Consider the following 17,534-nt stretch of genomic DNA (forward strand, 5'->3'; position numbering starts at 1 on the left):
TCTAGTGACCCCCCTCCTCCCCTCCGACCCCCTCACACACAAATATATAAGACTTCTCACTCGATATACCTTTAATGCTTATTATTCTCAGAGTTTTATTAATTCCTAGTTCACTGAGGTACCTGGCGAGTCTTATAGAGTTACCTGGTGAGTCTTATAGAGGTACCTGGTGAGTCTTATAGAGGTACCTGGCGAGTCTTATAGAGGTACCTGAGGTCTTATAGAGTACCTGAAATCTTATAGAGGTACCTGGCGAGTCTTATAGAGGTACCTGTGAGTCTTATAGAGGTCCTGGTGAGTCTTATAAGGTACTCATGAGTCTTATAGAGGTACCTGGGAGTCTTAAGGACCGGCAGGAGGTACCTGGCGAGTCTTATAGGAGGTACCTGGCGAGTCTTATAGAGGTACCTGACAAGGCATGGCTAGAGGTACCTGCGAGCTATAAGCTGCAGTCTTATAGAGGTACCTGGCGAGTCTTATAGAGGTACCTGGCGAGTCTTATAGAGGTACCTGGCGAGTCTTATAGAGGTACCTGGCGAGTCTTATAGGTACCAGAGTCTTATAACCAGGTATTTTATTAGTCCAGGTGGGCACTCACGATGGGGGAGGGGGGAGGAGGGGAGGAGGGGGGAAGATATTCATAATAATACAAAGAGTAAAAATGGAAGATGTTATTTTCTTTGTTTTTGTTTCTTTCTTGTCCCCACCCTATACCACCTACCTTCCTTCACGCACACACCACACACACACACACACACACACACACGTAGCTGTCTACCTGGTAGCTTTTAATTAATGATCTGTGAACGTGTGGTGTGTGTCCCAACCACTCTCATTCACCACCTGTAAGCCTACCTCGTCTTCCCCCTCCTCTTCCCCTCCTCTTCCCCTACCCCTTCTCTACATCCCCGCCTGGCCTATTTAGAGCGGAAATATGACTAATTGGCACACACAAACACACACACACACACAACACACCCCTCCTCCCCCTCCTCCTACCCCCTCCTCCTACCCCCTTCCTGCCCCCTCCTCCCCCTCCACACCTCACCTCCTCCTCCTCCACCTCCCTTTACCTAATTACTCATTATTGTCAATTACTCAGCCTTATACCTGCTGCTGCTTCTTCTAATGACGTGCCAGGGTAATTAGTCCACCCTCCTCCCCGAACTACGCCATTAGACACACTGCCTATACGTCATTAATTAGTCTCTTAATTTACTACTGTTTGTGTTTACCGAGTTAATGATGCGCTAATGACCAGGTGTCATCCTTACTCTTAATTAGCCATGGTCGCAGGTGACAGATGAAGGTGTGAGTCCAATCCCCCTTCCCCCACCCCCAGTCATTGTACCCTAACCTAACCTAACCGAACACCTTCTTAATTAACCCAACTTAACCTAACCAATATGTGCGCGGTACTTAATACGTGCGCAGTGTTCCCCACCATGCTGCGCCGTTACCCCGCATCCTGGGAGAGACATTGATTTTGATTTTTTATTTTGCCGCTTGCAGCGGCTACTTTATTGTGCACCCCACACTCATCCTGTGAGCGGTAGCGCAAAAGGATTACAGAGTAGGGTTTACAAAGGGTCATAATAATTAACCCCGGTTGTCAGGATATTATGGCACTGAATGTTACACAGTATTTCATTTACATTATTTGTTTAGTTCTATACATAAAGGGTAACTTATTCACAAATGCGTGAGAACAGGCGTGTGAGGCAGTATGTCTGGCCTCACACTTTGTTATTCACATTACGAGACAGTGACGGTGAAGGGTGGCAACGTGTGTGACCATTGGGCGCCTTGTACCATCGTGTTAAGGGGGGTCACGAAGAGGTCACACGAGGGGTGGGGTCCGAAGAGGTCACACGAGGGGGTGGGTCACGAAGAGGTCACACGAGGGGGTGGGTCACGAAGAGGTCACACGAGGGGTGGGGTCATTTCCCCTCACAACAACACGTAAACAAAACTTTACGCTGTTGTATATAACACTCTCTGATGCACGACTCAATGGTGGGGGTGGGGGTGGTGGTGGTGGTGGGGGTGGTGGGTGGTGGTAGTGGTGGTGGTGGTGGTGGGTGGTGGTGGGTGGGGGTGGGGTGGGGTGGGTGGGGGTGGTGGTGGTGGTGGTGGGGTGGGGTGGTGGTGGGGTGGTGGTGGTGGGGTGGGGGTGGGGTGGGGTGGGGGTGGGGGTGGGTGGTGGTAGTGGTGGTGGTGGGTGGGGTGTGGTGGTGGTGTGGGGTGGGGGTGGGGTGGGGTGGGGTGGTGGGTGGTGTGGTGGTGGTGGTGGTGGGGGGGTGGTGGTGGTGGGGGGTGGTGGTGGTGGTGGGGTGGTGGGTGGTGGTGGGTGGGGGTGGGGGGTGGGGGGTGGGTGGTGGTGGGTGGTGGTGGTGGTGGTGGTGGTTGTGGTGGTGGTGGGTAGTGGTGGTGGTGGTCAGCCTTATCTAACCTAACCTGCTAAGAAGAATGGAGAAGGAGGAAATGAAGAAGAAGGAAGATGGTAGAGGAAAGTAGGAGGAGGAAGGAGGGAGGGAAAAGAAGGAAGGGGGTAAGGAAGAAGGGAAGAGGAAAGAATGAATAAGGAAGAAGGAGCAAGAGGGAGGGAAGGAGGAGGGGGAAAGAAGGAAGATGGAAGAGTAGTAGGAGGAGGAGGGCCAGCGTGACAGTCTTGACCAAATAGAAAGTTGTGTGAGGAACGTAATTAATGCAGAGAGAAGCATGTGTTGACTCTCTCTCTCTCTCTCTCTCTCTCTCTCTCTCTCTCTCTCGTGCTGTTGTCGCTAATAATGCTGTTAATCACTTCTTCTTCGAGGTAGAGGTAGAGGTAGAGGAGGTGAGGGGTGTAGAGCATGGAGAGAGGGGAGGGGGGGCGTAGGGGGGGGGTTGGGCGGGGCCGTTGTGAGCTGAGTCCCCCTCCCCCCCTCCCCCAAACATAACAACATCCATGACTGCTAACTACTTGACCCCTCCCCCCCCTCACCCCCCTCTCTGCCACTAACCACTTTCACCACCGCTCCTCCACGCTTCACTAATTTACCTCACCTCTTAACCTACTCCTCCTCCTCATTGGCCAACTTCCGGTAATGATGTAGTTCAGTCGTTAATGAGACCTTGTTGAGAACTTGTTAGATGTTAATAATAAAAATAACAACAATAAAAGAAATGTTTGTTTATTGTGATTTTTCTGGTGTTTGTGTTGTATTAATTATCGTGTATAGGGGAGAGGTGAAGCAGCGTTCGAACCGTTATGTGAGGCTTCGTTGTTCAGCCACGAAGCTTCTCGTTATGTAACCATTTATGACTCGTCTTAACCCACTAAAAAGGCTTCAATTATGGTTGGCTTCAGACTTTTTTATCTCTAAATGAAGCCTCGTTAAGAGATAGGTTAAGTGAGATAATTTAGAGGCGTGATGTGTGAGAGAGAGAGAGAGAGAGAGAGAGAGAGAGAGAGAGAGAGAGAGAGAGAGAGAGAGAGCCACACCCACATCAAATACCTGTGTACCCCCCTACCCCCCCCCCACCCCCGCACCCCATTACTCCCTCAAGTGGCAAATGTTAAGTAAAAGTGAAATTGAGAGAACGTGAGAGAGAGAGAGAGGGAGATCAAATGACTGAGAGAGAAAGAGATTGTAAGAGAGAAAGTGAGTGAGTGAGAGACAGAGTGAGAAAGTGAGCCATTGTGACAGAGAGAGAGAGAGAGAGAGAGAGTGAGAGTGTATCAACGTCATCTCATTATATCACCATTTATACTCATTATACACCATCATTATTCCTTCATTATCATCATCACTATTATCCCTCATCATTACATCATTATCCGAGGGAGAGTTTGGTGACCACAGTGACGTCACAAGTGAAATGATATCAGTGACATCAGGTGTTTGGGGCGAGTTAAGAAATTGGAAGGTTTTTCTGAGCTTTGGAATTGATAGTGAATGTTACTCTCTCTCTCTCTCTCACCATGGTTAAGAAGTCATGAGGTAATCACCATTTTGTTATCAGTATTACGAGGAGTTTTGTGTCACCCCGTCGAGGCTGGTCTTATAGAGGAGCTCTGTGTCGACAGTAGTTTGGGGCCTTTGTCGACAGTCATTATGTGTTTGTCGACAGTACTCAGTATTTATTTGTCGACAGTAGTAATTATATGCTTGTCGACAATAACTATAAGCGTTTGTCGACAGTAGTAATTATGTTTGTCGACAATAACCAATACAAAATAAAATCACCGACAACTAACACCCTCACCTTCTGCTACTTCTTCAGGCACCCCACGACTCACAGGGACGGGCACCATCTCCGTATTGGTGCAGGATGAGAACGACCACGCCCCCAGGTTTGACAAGGACCAATACGAAGCCGCCGTGAGTGAGTCAGTAGATCCCGACACTCAGGTAATCGCTGTGGCCGCTACTGACAGAGACGCAGGTGCTAACGCTAAGATCAGGTAAGTTAATTGGGAGACCTTCTGCAGGATGATGCTCTTGACGCAGGCCAGGGACACGACTACCACAATTCAAGGACACGACTACCACAATTACTCACACGACTACCACATAGTATATACTGACACGATAACCACAATTCAGGGACACGTCTACCACAATTCAAGGACACGACTACCACAATTCAGGGACACGTCTACCACAATTCAGGGACACGACTACCACAATTCAGGGACACGACTACCACAATTCAGGGACACGACTACCACAATTCAGGGACATGACTACCACAATTCAGGGCCCCAATTCTCAAAGACTCACCTGTTAACTATGGCAACAATCTACGAACCTCTTAATTACAGGTAGATGACAACACTATTTGGTCATCTAACTTAAGAGACTTATCAAATAAGACTTACCTTACCTGTACTTATTACTTAAATGATCAAGTCCACTTTACCTGTACTTATTACTTAAATGCTCAAATTTAATAGTTTCTAAGTAAGTTTTAGTTCATATTAAATTATATTATTTACCTGCGAGAACACACCTGTATCCCCTAATGTTAAACACCGCCCTCACCCTCTACAGGTATTCTCTGGTGGAAGGCGCAGCAGGAGTGTTCGTGGTGGAGGAGTGGACTGGCATCATCAGGACAGTAGCCAAGCTGGACCGTGAGAGTGTGGGACAGTACTTGTTGGTACTGGGGGCCCAAGACTCTTCCCTCACAGAACCCCGGTCAGCAACCACACAGGTAAGTCATGTCACTTTCCTCGGTACAGGTTAGTCACATCACCTTCCTCAGCACAGTTTGCAATGTTTATTTTCCTCTCGGTCCCTGGCATGGATGAGGCTGCAAACAATTGGGTTATTTTCCTGTACACTTTACAAGAGTTGCCATTCACAAGTAAACAACGAATTTTTTCCTTAGTGGCCTGGGTAAGTTAGTGTTTACATACACCTCACAGTTTTACTAAGTTTTCTCCACACTTTGCGAGAGTTACTGTACACTTGTAAACATTGTATGTGCCTTTGTACTTTGTAAGAGTTAGTATTTACACACCAAACAGTTTGTTAAGTTTTCTCCACACTTTACGAGAGTTGTAATGAGTAAAAGAGAGGCTGTACAGTTTGTATATTTTTGTTTAAGCTTCGTTTATATATATTGCAAGAGTCAGTCAGTGTACAGTTTCAGTATTTGTATTCACACTTTACGAGACTTATAGCCAGATTTCTCTCAGTTCGGCTAAATTTGTTTCTGAATAATAATTGATTTGTTTATACACATTTACCAGGCGTTTGATTAATGATTATATCATAGATATGTGTGTAAGTATGTGCTGATAACCACATATGAAACATAAACATGGATCACGCGCACTTACAGTGATTTATTTGCATGTATGTATATATGTATGTATGTTACAAGAGAAGTGTTTTTCCTTGACTGTGTTGTAACGTGTCGTGTCGTGTCGTGCAGGTGAGGGTGACGGTGCTGGACGAGAACGACAACGCTCCGACCTTCTCCCAGGGGCAGTACCTCATCCACGTCCCTGACCCTATGGCGCCAGGTGAGGCCCTTACTGTACCCGTGTTACTAACCTTTCTTTACTCCCCTCACCTGTATTTTCTTCCTTTACTTCCTTCCCTCTTTCTCTCACATTTTCTTACTCACTCTTGCTCATCTCTCCTTCATCATTTATCCTTTACTCATTCTTCTTCCTCTAAGTACTCATCCTCGTGGTCCCCGACTCTTCGACTCGCACCTCTCCTTCATTCACTCACCTACTTGACCCTCTTTCTTCCTCACTCTCCCTCTCTACCCCCTCTCCCTCCCTCTCCTCCTTCACCCTCTCTCCCTTGTATGTGGCAGATAATGGTGGCTTGTTATCGTTATGAGTCATGGTCAGCCATTTATTATTTATTCTCGTGTGTTGACTTACATTAGTACTGTACAGTGTTGGGTCTTGAGCGAGTGGCGGTGACTTACTGAGCCTCTTGTGTGTCTCATTCCAGGTAACTTCGTGTTTGGGGGCGAGGCTCTTGACCCTGACGAAGGTGTGAACGGGAGGGTCACCTACTACCTCTCTGGCAACGACGCCGACAAGTTTTATATGAACCAGGAGACGGGAGTGATCAAGGCGTCGACAGCCCTGGCGGGGGAGGGAGAATACCAGCTGGAGGTCCTGGCCACTGACTCAGGCGACACGCCCCTCTCCACCACAGCCAGACTCCAGGTCTACCTCCAACCCGACAACCTCTTTCCTGTCTTCGAGCCTCTAGAGAAGACATTCAGCTTCAGCGAGGCAGCGCGGGGAGACCTTGTCACCACTCTGACGGCCACGTCCCCCAAGGCCGGACCATCAGGCACCGTGCGCTTCAGCATCGCCGGCGGGAACGTGGGTCAGGCGTTCACAGTGGACGACAAGACGGGGGAACTGAGGATCTCTCAGTACGGCCTTGACTATGAGACGGCATCACGGTACGAGGTGTGGGTCGCTGCTGAAGACACTGACGACCCTCCCCTCACCTCCGTCACCCAACTGGTGGTCAACGTCACCGACTACAACGACAACGCCCCCGTGTTCTCTCAGGCCATATACAACGCCAGCATCCTGGAGGCCCAGAACCCACCTCAGCTGGTGGCCACCGTCAGTGCCACCGACAGAGACTCTGACACCAACGCTCAGGTCATCTACCAGCTGAGACGAGACTCACCGGCAGCTGAGGCCTTCACATTGGACGCTGAGACGGGCCAGATCTATACCAAGATCCAGCTGGACCGGGAGGAGGTGGAGGTGTACACGTTGACGGTGGAGGCGGTGGACAAGGGCACGCCGGCACAGACGGGCACAGCCATGGTCGTGGTCACAGTGCAGGACAAGAACGATAACCCGCCGCGCTTCACGCGGCTGTTCAGCGTCAACGTGACAGAGAACGCGGAGGTGGGAACATTTGTTATCCAGGTGACGTCAAGTGATCGAGACATCGGAGAGAACGCCAATGCCACCTACAGCTTCACTGAGAATCCTGGCGGTAAATTCTACATTGACTCCGTGAGTGGTAACGTGACCGTGGCCAGAGCCATCGACCGCGAGCTGAACGACGAGTACCTCCTGAAGGTGTCCGCCGTTGACGGGTCGTGGCGGGCCGAGACTCCCCTCACCATCACCGTCCAGGACGAGAACGACAACGCCCCAGAGTTCGAGCAGAGTTACTACGTCTTCAACTTCCCAGAGCTACAGCGCAGCGTGGCCTTCGTGGGTCAGGTGACAGCAACAGACCGGGACAAACAAGGACCAAACAGTGTTATATCTTATTCCCTCAAGTTTCCATCAGACTTCTTCAGTGTTGACCCAGCAAGTGGAGAGATCTTGTCTAAACAAGCGCTCCAGTACAAGCACACGCTCAAGGGGCCATCACCTGAGAACCAATACCACCTGGCTGTTGTGGCCACCGACAACGGGAAGCCGCCCATGTCCTCTGAGAGCTCGGTGGTGATCAACGTGGTGGACGCCAACAACAACCCGCCCAGGTTCTCGGAAGACAGCTACTTTACCCCCGTCCCTGAGAGCTCCACCATAGGTCAGTCTATCATCCAGTTAAAGGCCATTGATGATCGGGACTTCGGCATCAACGCCGAGATCGAGTACCAGAAGGTGGGCGGTAATGGTACTGACTTCTTCGTGCTGGAGCAGAAGACGGGCTGGATCACCGTCGCCCGTCAGCTGAAGGGAAGAATAGACGCACACTTCGTCCTGTTGGTGCGCGCCCTAGACCGTGGCGTCCCTCCACTGCAGGATGAAGTCCTCGTCACCCTGGCGGTCACTGGTGAGAACAAACACGCGCCAGAGTTCACAGCTCTCAGCTACCAGGTCATAGTGCCCGAGAATGAGCCGCTGGGGTCAGACATCGTCAAGCTCACTGCCAAGGACAACGACAAAGGCCCCAACGGATTTGTTCGGTACTCCATCACGAGTGGTAACGAGGCTGGCAAGTTTGCCATCAACGAAAAAACAGGAGCAGTGACCATCATGCACCCGCTGGACTACGACGCCGTCAAGGTGTACAAACTGAACATCACGGCCCACGACGGTGCGTTTGTTCCTCTACAGTCAACAGCCATATTCACTGTCATCCTCATTGACATTAATGACAACCCTCCCAGGTTCAGTCAGCAGCAGTATGACGCTTACATCGCGGAGAACGCCAACGCTGGTACAACAGTGTTCAGGTTAAATGCGACGGATATTGACTCTCCTCGTAACGCGGCCATCCAGTACACGCTGGTGGGCGGCGACGGGAAGGAGTTCTTCGCTGTTGACCCAGACACGGGCGTGGTCACCTCCAAGACGGTGTTTGACTACGAGAAGAAGAGTCGCTACGTCCTGGACATCAGGGCTGCCAATAACGCTGACTCCTCACAGTGGGGCTCCACAGCGTTGGTGGTACACGTCACAGGACGCAATGAGTTCTTCCCTCGCTTCATCCAGTCTGTCTTCCAGTTCACAGTGTCGGAGTCTGCACAGATCGGCACGTCTGTGGGCGCCATCCAAGCCACTGACGAGGATAAGGGAGAAGACGGCATGGTGTACTACCTCCTGGTCGGCGCCAGCAACGACCGAGGGTTCCTCATCCAGCCCACGACGGGCGTCATCACAGTAGCTCGTAGCCTCGACCGTGAAAGCCAGAACAGAGTCGTCCTCACGGTGATGGCCAAGAACGCCGGCAGCATCCGTGGTAACGACACTGACGAAGCGCAGATAACTATCTCCATCCAAGACGGGAACGACCCTCCCGTGTTCTCTCAGCCGCTGTACGAGACGAGACTCTCTGAGGGCGCTCTGGTGGGCACCCTCGTCCTGACCGTCGCTGCTGTTGACTCAGACGTTCAGCCACAAAACAACCAGTTCACTTACTCCATCATCGGCGGCAACCTGGGCCAGGTGTTCAAGGTGGACCCCCAGAGCGGCGTCATAGAGACAACAGCTCAGCTAGACCGTGAGACCATCCAGGTGTACAACCTGACGGTGGGCGCCATAGACAACGGGTCGCCACCCCAAACCGGGACCACCCTCGTGCGGGTCATACTGGTCGATGTTAACGACAATGGACCTCAGTTTGACCCGCCTGATATCGTAGGGTACGTGCCAGAGAACGAGCCAGCGATGACGTCAGTGATGACCCTGAGTGCCACAGACCCCGACCTGGCACCCAACACCCAGCCCTTCACCTACTACATCGTGGGCGGTGAACATCGCGAGTTCTTCACCGTGGACCAGGCGACGGGGGAGGTCAAGACCACCCGCAGTATCGACCGGGAGACAACACCTGAACTCACCTTCCGTATAGAGGTTGAAGACAGCGGTAAGCCCAAGATGAAGTCCGAGTACCCCGTCTCGATCATCGTCCTGGACAAGAACGACTCACCCTCAACACCAAGGACGGTGACGGTGAAGGTGCAGACGTTCCAGGGAGTGTTCCCGGGAGGCAAGGTGGCGGACGTTCACCCCAACGATGCTGACACCGCTGGCCAGTACTCCTGCCAGATCCTCACCCAAGACGCCGCCATCTTTTCCATCCCTAACGCCTGTAACCTGCACGCCGCCAGAGTCCCGCGGGACCGGACCTACACCCTCAGCGTCTCGGGGAATGACGGCAAACATCCAGACGTCACTTCTAAGGTCACCCTCGAGTTCGAGTCTTTCGACAACGCCACCCTGGATAACAGCCTCACCCTGCGGCTCCTCAACGTCACGGCCGAGCGGTTCCTTCGCCTGTATTACACACCTTTCATAGACACCTTGTTGCCGATGTTCGCGGGCGGACAGGTGCGCATCTACTCCATGCTGGACGTCGACTCTCACACTGACCTGACCCTGACTGTGGCTGGCTCTGGCACTAACTCTTTCCTCCGACCAGCCGAGGTGACTCGTAAACTGGCAGCCGAAGAGCCGAGTCTGACTCAGTCCCTTCAGGGCCTGCAGCTCATAGTTGACTATAACCCCTGCAGTGACACACCTTGTAAGAATGGCGGAGAATGTTCACACGGCATCCATGCTTATGGTGACACGGAGATCACCGACTCCCCGAGCTTCATCTTCACCTCACCTCTCATCCGCCATGACGTGTCGTGCAGGTGTCGCCAGGGCTTTACGGGGCCCAGGTGTGAGCTGCGTCAGGACCCCTGTTCACCCAACCCCTGCCAGTTTGGTGGCACGTGCGCCAGGAAAGGTTTCCACTTCATGTGCACGTGTCCGCCCACCCGCCAGGGGCTGCAGTGTGAGTTTGATAAGACCAACGCCTGTGATGACAACCCGTGCCGTAATGGCGGGTCGTGTCAGACGACGCTGGAGGGAGGGTTCTTCTGCCTGTGTCGCCCCGGCTACCGCGGCAACCAGTGTGAGTTAGCTAGTGAGTCGTGCCGCCCCAACCCTTGCCTCAACGGCGGCACCTGCGTCTCCCTCAAGCCCGGTTATAGCTGCTCCTGCAGGATCAACTTCTACGGAACCCACTGTGAGAAGTCTACCTTCAGCTTCAGTGAGTTGTCGTACATGACCTTCCCAACCCTCGACTCCACCACCAACGACATCTCCATCACCTTCTCCACCAACAAGCCAGATGCGCTCCTCGTGTACAACTACGGCCTACAGACGGGCGGGCGCTCAGACTTCGTGGCCATCGAGCTGAGGGGCGGACAACCTCGCTTTAGTTTCGGCGGGGCGCGGACGGCCATCTCCAGGATCCAGGTGGGGCGTGACGTGGCGGACGGCAAGTGGTACAAGCTGACGGCGACACGTAACGGCCGCGTCATCTCCCTCAGCGTGGCCACCTGCACCCACAACGGCGAGACCTGTGGCGAGTGTCGTCCTGGCGACTCCTCCTGTTACAGCGACGACACAGGTCCTACTGGGTGAGTACACGACCCTAGACAGTTACCTCCAGCACTGACTGTTTTATTTAATGCCCCATAACCAACAGTAATATTCGCTTAATATTAAATCTTCTTGGTGTTTGGTTAATAAAACTAGACTTTCATTATGCGTTAAGAACCATAGTGTGGTGTAGCTCCTGTATGAGTGTTAATGGTGTTGTAGTGTAGCTCCTGTATGAGTGTTGTTCTCCCCGGCAGGACCCTCAACTTCAACAACGAGCCACTGTACCTGGGCGGAGTGATGACGGTGGACCCCCTGCAGGAGCGGCCCGGCCAGGTCCTCGCTGACGACTTCATCGGCTGTATCCAGACCGCCTCCATCAACGGCAGACCTCTCAACCTCTCTGGCCCCATACAGGTAACTGACTGTTGGCACGACAGGTAACTGTTGGCACTACAGGTAACTGTTGGCACTACAGGTAACTGTTGGCACGACAGGTAACTGTTGGCACTACAGGTAACTGTTGGCACGACAGGTAACTGTTGGCACTACAGGTAACTGTTGGCACGACAGGTAACTGTTGGCACTACAGGTAACTGGTTGGCACTAACTGTTGGCGTTGGCAATTACAGGTAACTGTTGGCACGACAGGTAACTGCTGGCACTACAGGTAACTGTTGGCACGACAGTTGGCACCACAGTAACTGCTAAATCGTTGTGCTGGCACGACAGGTAACTGTTGGCACTACAGGTAACTGTTGGTACTACATAACTGTTGGCACGACGGTAACTGTTGGCACTACAGGTAACTGTTGGCACGACAGGTAACTGTTGGCACGACAGGTAACTGTTGGCACTACAGGTAACTGTTGGCACTACAGGTAACTGTTGGCACTACAGATCGCTACATCTCGTTATCTTTCGTAAATTATTACTTACTGTAGAGTACAGTAGGCTGTGTTGTAATGTTTGTGCTGTGCTGTGTGTGCTGTGCTGTGCTGTGCTGTAATGTGCTGTACTGTACTGTACTGCACTGTACTGCACTGCACTGTGCTGTACTGTGCTGTACTGTACTGTGTTGTACTGTGTTGTACTGTGGTGTGCTGTACTGTGCTGTACTGTGTTGTACTGTGTTGTACTGTGCTGTGCTGTACTGTGCTGTGCTGTACTGTACTGTGTTGTACCGTACTGCACTGTGCTGTTCTGTACTGTGCTGTACTGTACTGCACTGCACTGTGCTGTGCTGTACTGTGTTGTACTGCACTGTGCTGTACTGTTCTGTGCTGTACTGTACTGTGCTGTACTGTACTGTGTTGCACTGTGCTGTGCTGTACTGCACTGCACTGTGCTGTACTGTGCTGTACTGCACTGCACTGTGCTGTACTGTACTGTACTGTACTGTACTGCACTACACTCTGCTGTACTGTGTTGTACTGTGCTGTACTGCTTTGTACTGTGCTGTACTGTGCTGTACTGCACTCCACTGCACTGTGCTCTGCTGTACTGTGCTGTACTGCACTGTGCTGTACTGTGCTATACTGTGCTGTACTGTGCTACACTGCACTGTACTGTACTGTGCTGTACTGTGTTGTACTGTACTGTGTTGTACTGTATTGTGTTGTACTGTGTTGTACTGTATTGTGTTGTACTGTGTTGTACTGTGCTGTGCTGTACTGTGCTGTACTGCACTGTGTTGTACTGTGTTGTACTGTGCTGTGCTGTACTGTACTGTGTTGTACTGTGCTGTGCTGTACTGTACTGTGCTGTACTGCACTGTGCTGTACTGTGCTGTACTGTACTGTACTGTGCTGCACTGTACTGTACTGTGCTGTACTGTGCTGTGCTGTACTGTACTGTGCTCTGCTGTACTGTGCTGTACTGTGCTGTGCTGTGCTGTACTGTACTGTGCTGTACTGTACTCTACTGTACTGTGCTGTATTGTACTGTAATGTACTGTATTGCACTGATAGTTAAGGTCAGGTAATAGTTTAGTGGCCAAACTTTTTAGTTTATTTGTGACTTTTATTTATTGAATAATCCCCCCCCCCCAGGCCCGAGGTATATCTGACACGTGTGAGCGGGTGGCTGACGTGTGTGTTGGTAACCCGTGTGGTGAGGGTGCCACCTGCCTGGACCGCTGGTCGACACACATGTGCCGCTGTGCCAACGGACTGGTGGCTCCTGACTGTGAGGCTTCCCTACGCCCCGCCTCCTTCACCCGCGGCGCCTACGTCGAGTTCCTCATCACGGAGCAACACCGGCGACGTCAGCTGTTGCCGCGCCTCTACCAGCAACACTCCAGGTGGTCACGGGAGATCAACGTCCACCACAGCCGCGCCCGACACCCACGCCAGGTTCCTCCGCCTCCTCCCAAGAGCCTCTCCTTCAGTTTCCGGACGCGGATGGAGAACGGCCTCTTGCTGCACTCCGCCACCAACAATGACTACACTCTGGTGGAGATTCGTGGCGGGTTCCTACAGTACACGTCCAAACTGGGTGCCAACCAGCCCATCAACATGACCATCCCTGACGTGACTGTCAACGAGGGAGACTGGCACAACCTGACGCTGTTGGCGGAACAGTCGGCCCTCAGACTCATACTGGACGGGAACATGGTCGGGGACGAGCTGGACCTGCCCTTCATCCATGACTTCCTCGACGCCTACCTCACCTCCCTCACGCTGGGCTCTGCGCCTCGCTTCTCCGGCCAGCTGCCCTACACCCTCACAGGTAGGTCGTCAACCTTACCTTCAGTCATAAGGTGTTTCCCTCGTAGAGAAGAGGGTCAGATCAGATCAGGTCAGGTCATATGAGACTAGATCTCCTCTGGTTATCCCATTATTCATAGAAGTTGGGTCAGGTTATCTATCAATTAAAAGCTTCATAAGCTTACATCAAAGCTTCAGTAGTCATGAGCCTCGTGATGCATCCCTTCTTAAGAGTCAGGGCAGGGCAGGGCAAGTCGTGTCCTCCTCCTCACGACATAGTGACAGTCCAATCCCATAATTAAGAATGATTTAAGTCAAGTCAGTCATTTACCTGTAAAGGCAGGTCATCCATCACCCAGGTAGGTCAAGGTTAATTAACTAAATGGAGACGGGACAATTTGACCGATATTCAACCTCAGGTGTATGTTGTTGTTGTTGTTGTTGTTATCATCGTCGTGTTGTTAGTGAAGGCTGGTGTATTAATGTCAGGTCACAACACTAAGACTTGTATCATAACCTCAACTTAATTAGAGATGAGATGATCCTGTGTGGGGGGGGGGTGGGAGTAGGTAGAGGGGCGCCCCTATCTGACACCCCCACCACCAGGCTCCCCACACCCCCACCAGGCTCCAAATGTGTCACGCTGGCCCACTCAGTTATACACCCCGCCGATGAAATAGATAACTGCAGTCCTTGAGGAGAGTGAAGGAAGAAACGCCAGTTGTATGGGGCCATTAAATGAGATGATCGCGTGTGTTGGGGGTTAATAGCTCCCCCCTCCACCATCCCTACCTTACCCCGACCCCCCCCCCACTTCTACCCTTACTTCCCTACCCCCTTCCACCCCTACATCCCTCCCTCCCCCCCTCTACCCTACCCTACCCTCACCTTCCACCCCTAACACCTCCCTTCACCACCTCCACCCACCCCTGGCCGTTCCTTTAAGTTTAATAGACGTTAGAAAACTTAGCAAATCAGTCAGTCAGTCAGTACCTCACGCCTCATATGACTAACACACACTCACCAATTACCTCACCTTGACTGTATTATGAGGACTAAACATAAATACAAAACAGTGAGTATTAATTAATTACCTAAAAACATGAAGAAAATAAATATCCTAAAAGAACGACTTGATTTATCATATTAGTTGTGTTGATGATCGAGGATAAATAAACACAGGTGAGGTGAAGGAGGAGGGGGGTTAGGGAGGGAGGAGGGGTTGGAGGAGAGGAGAGGGGGAGAGTGTTTACCCATGGGGCCAACCACACAAGAAATACTTCACCATTTGTGGTCATTCTGTTCGCTCGGTGGGTTAGGTGATAATTAACGATAGGGGCAGGGAGGAGAAGGAGCAGGTATAGGAGGGGGCAGGAAGGGGAGAGGAGGAGCAGGTATAGGAGGGGGCAGGAAGAGGAGACGAAGGAGGGAGGGAAGTCATTAATGGGGGTCGTTAATATATTGACAGAAGGTGATATTTACTACTGTGGTTTAGGGAGGAATTAGGTAATTAAGGGCGATGGGGCAGGCGACGTATGTAGCTCCCTTAAGTGTAATTACTCCCTTAAATTTAAATATAATCTCCCTTTAAATGTAACCACCTCATTGGGTTTGATACTAACTGTAAATTATATTAAGTTACAATTACGTTAAGTGACATTTAAAGGAGTCACACACACACACACACACACACACACACACACACACACACACACACACACTACTGTAATTCTGTGGTGTGGTGTGGGGTGGTGGGGTGTAGTGTGGTGGTGTGGTGTGGTGGTGTGGTGTAGTCTGGTGGTGTGGTGTAGTGTGGTGGTGTGGTGTGGTATAAGTTAGTGCTGCCTCAGACCTCACCTTGATGTCTCCTAACCCACCACTACCTTCCTCTCCCCAATCCTCACCCTACCCACACCCCCACGTCAAACCCACATACCCACACATACTTCATATTATAGATCCACATACCCACGTACTATAACAGGGGAAGGAGAGTGAGTGATGGAGGGAGGGAGGGTCGTCCCAATCTGAGGTATGATGGCTGACGAATCATAGACGCTGGTAGAATAAAACCTTCTTCTTCTTCTTCTTCTTCTTCTTCTTTTTTCTTCTTCTTCTTCTTCTTATTCTTCTTCTTCTTCTTCTCCTCAAAGGTCTCGAGGCTAAACTCTTTCCCTCAGTTTGTGATGTGGGCAGTATTGTTGTGGGCGGTGGGCGGTGGTAAGGGATGAGGAACCAAACAGAAGTCCAGGGAAGTTGTGTATACCTCTCTCACACACACACACACACACACACTCCTCACACTCACACACACTCACACACTCACACACACACACACACACACACACACACACACACACACACACACACACACACACTCACACACACTCACACACACTCACACACACACCTCTTGATCCACTGCCTATCGTCTCTATCAACCCTCCATTCACTGCCTGCCTATCGCTCCCATCAAGCTCATCATCTCATACATTATACATCATAACGGAGACAAGACAGGCTACCCTCGCTCTTCCCCCCCCCTCCCCTCCCCTCTCCTCTCCTCCCCCCTCCCCCCTCCCTCCCTCTTGTGGACTGTTGAGGACCCTCGTCTCTTCGCTCGACAAGGAATGACCATTAGGAGATGTGAAAGGGGCGTGGGAGCAGGGGGGATGAGGAGGAGGGATGAGCAAAGGGGGGGGGAGGGAATACAGCCTTCTCTTCTCTTCTCTTGTTCTTTTATTGCTTTTGTTCTTTTTGTTTTTCCTCTTCATCTTCCACCACCTTCTTCTTCTTCTTCTTCTTCTTCTTGGGTGGTGATTTAGTTTGAATTAATATTATACCCAAACTGAATTTGTCTTGGTGTTCAATACTGTGTATCTTTGTGACATAGAATAACATGAGAAAATACTTGAGTTACTCCTCCAGAACGATAGAGAACGACTAGAGAATGGGATATAGAGAAATGTTGAGGTTAACTTTTATAATTTGCAAAAAATATTAAGAAATTTTTAAATATTGATGTTATTTTGATATGTTAATTAATCTGAAATGTTTTATGGATAATATAATGCTTATTAATCCAAGTGAAATCGTTTTGCAGATTTAAATCGCTGTAACTCTTTAGAAAATAAATAAAGACACGAATATATTATATCTCATGAACTTAATTATACTAATCATGTAAATTACTTAGTAAATAATGAACTACAAGATGGAATGAAGAGTAATGAGGCGAGGGGCAAGAGGGTGAGAGAGAAGAGGGCAATGAAGGGAGAGAACTTTTGAGAGAAGTAAGTGGGGAGGGGGAGGAGGGAAGGAGGAGGAGGGAAGAATTGGAGGGAGGGAGGAAAGAGGAGGAGGGAGAGGAGGGGGAGGTGTGAGGTTAGGGAGGGAGGAGAGGAGGGAAGGGGGAAGAGGGGAGGGGAGAGGAAGGGGTGGGGAGGGAAGAAGAGGGGAGGGGAGAGGAAGAACTAAGAACAAGTTACAGAATAAAGCTTCAGGAA

General features: G+C 50.9%; 1 protein-coding gene across 1 annotated transcript in view; it reads left to right on the forward strand.

Annotated features, from left to right (window-relative positions):
- The window catches only part of LOC121854222 (cadherin-related tumor suppressor-like), a 69,088-nt gene that overhangs the window by 46,690 nt on the left and 4,864 nt on the right, over nucleotides 1-17,534 (forward strand). The window contains 6 exon segments of the mRNA XM_042348729.1: nucleotides 4,267-4,447; nucleotides 5,037-5,199; nucleotides 5,926-6,016; nucleotides 6,462-11,358; nucleotides 11,578-11,737; nucleotides 13,372-14,050. Of these exon segments, the coding sequence (XP_042204663.1) occupies nucleotides 4,267-4,447; nucleotides 5,037-5,199; nucleotides 5,926-6,016; nucleotides 6,462-11,358; nucleotides 11,578-11,737; nucleotides 13,372-14,050 (6,171 nt within the window).

This window comes from Homarus americanus, unplaced genomic scaffold (assembly GCF_018991925.1).
Source record: "Homarus americanus isolate GMGI-L3 unplaced genomic scaffold, GMGI_Hamer_2.0 scaffold13284, whole genome shotgun sequence".
Lineage (NCBI taxonomy): Eukaryota > Metazoa > Arthropoda > Malacostraca > Decapoda > Nephropidae > Homarus > Homarus americanus.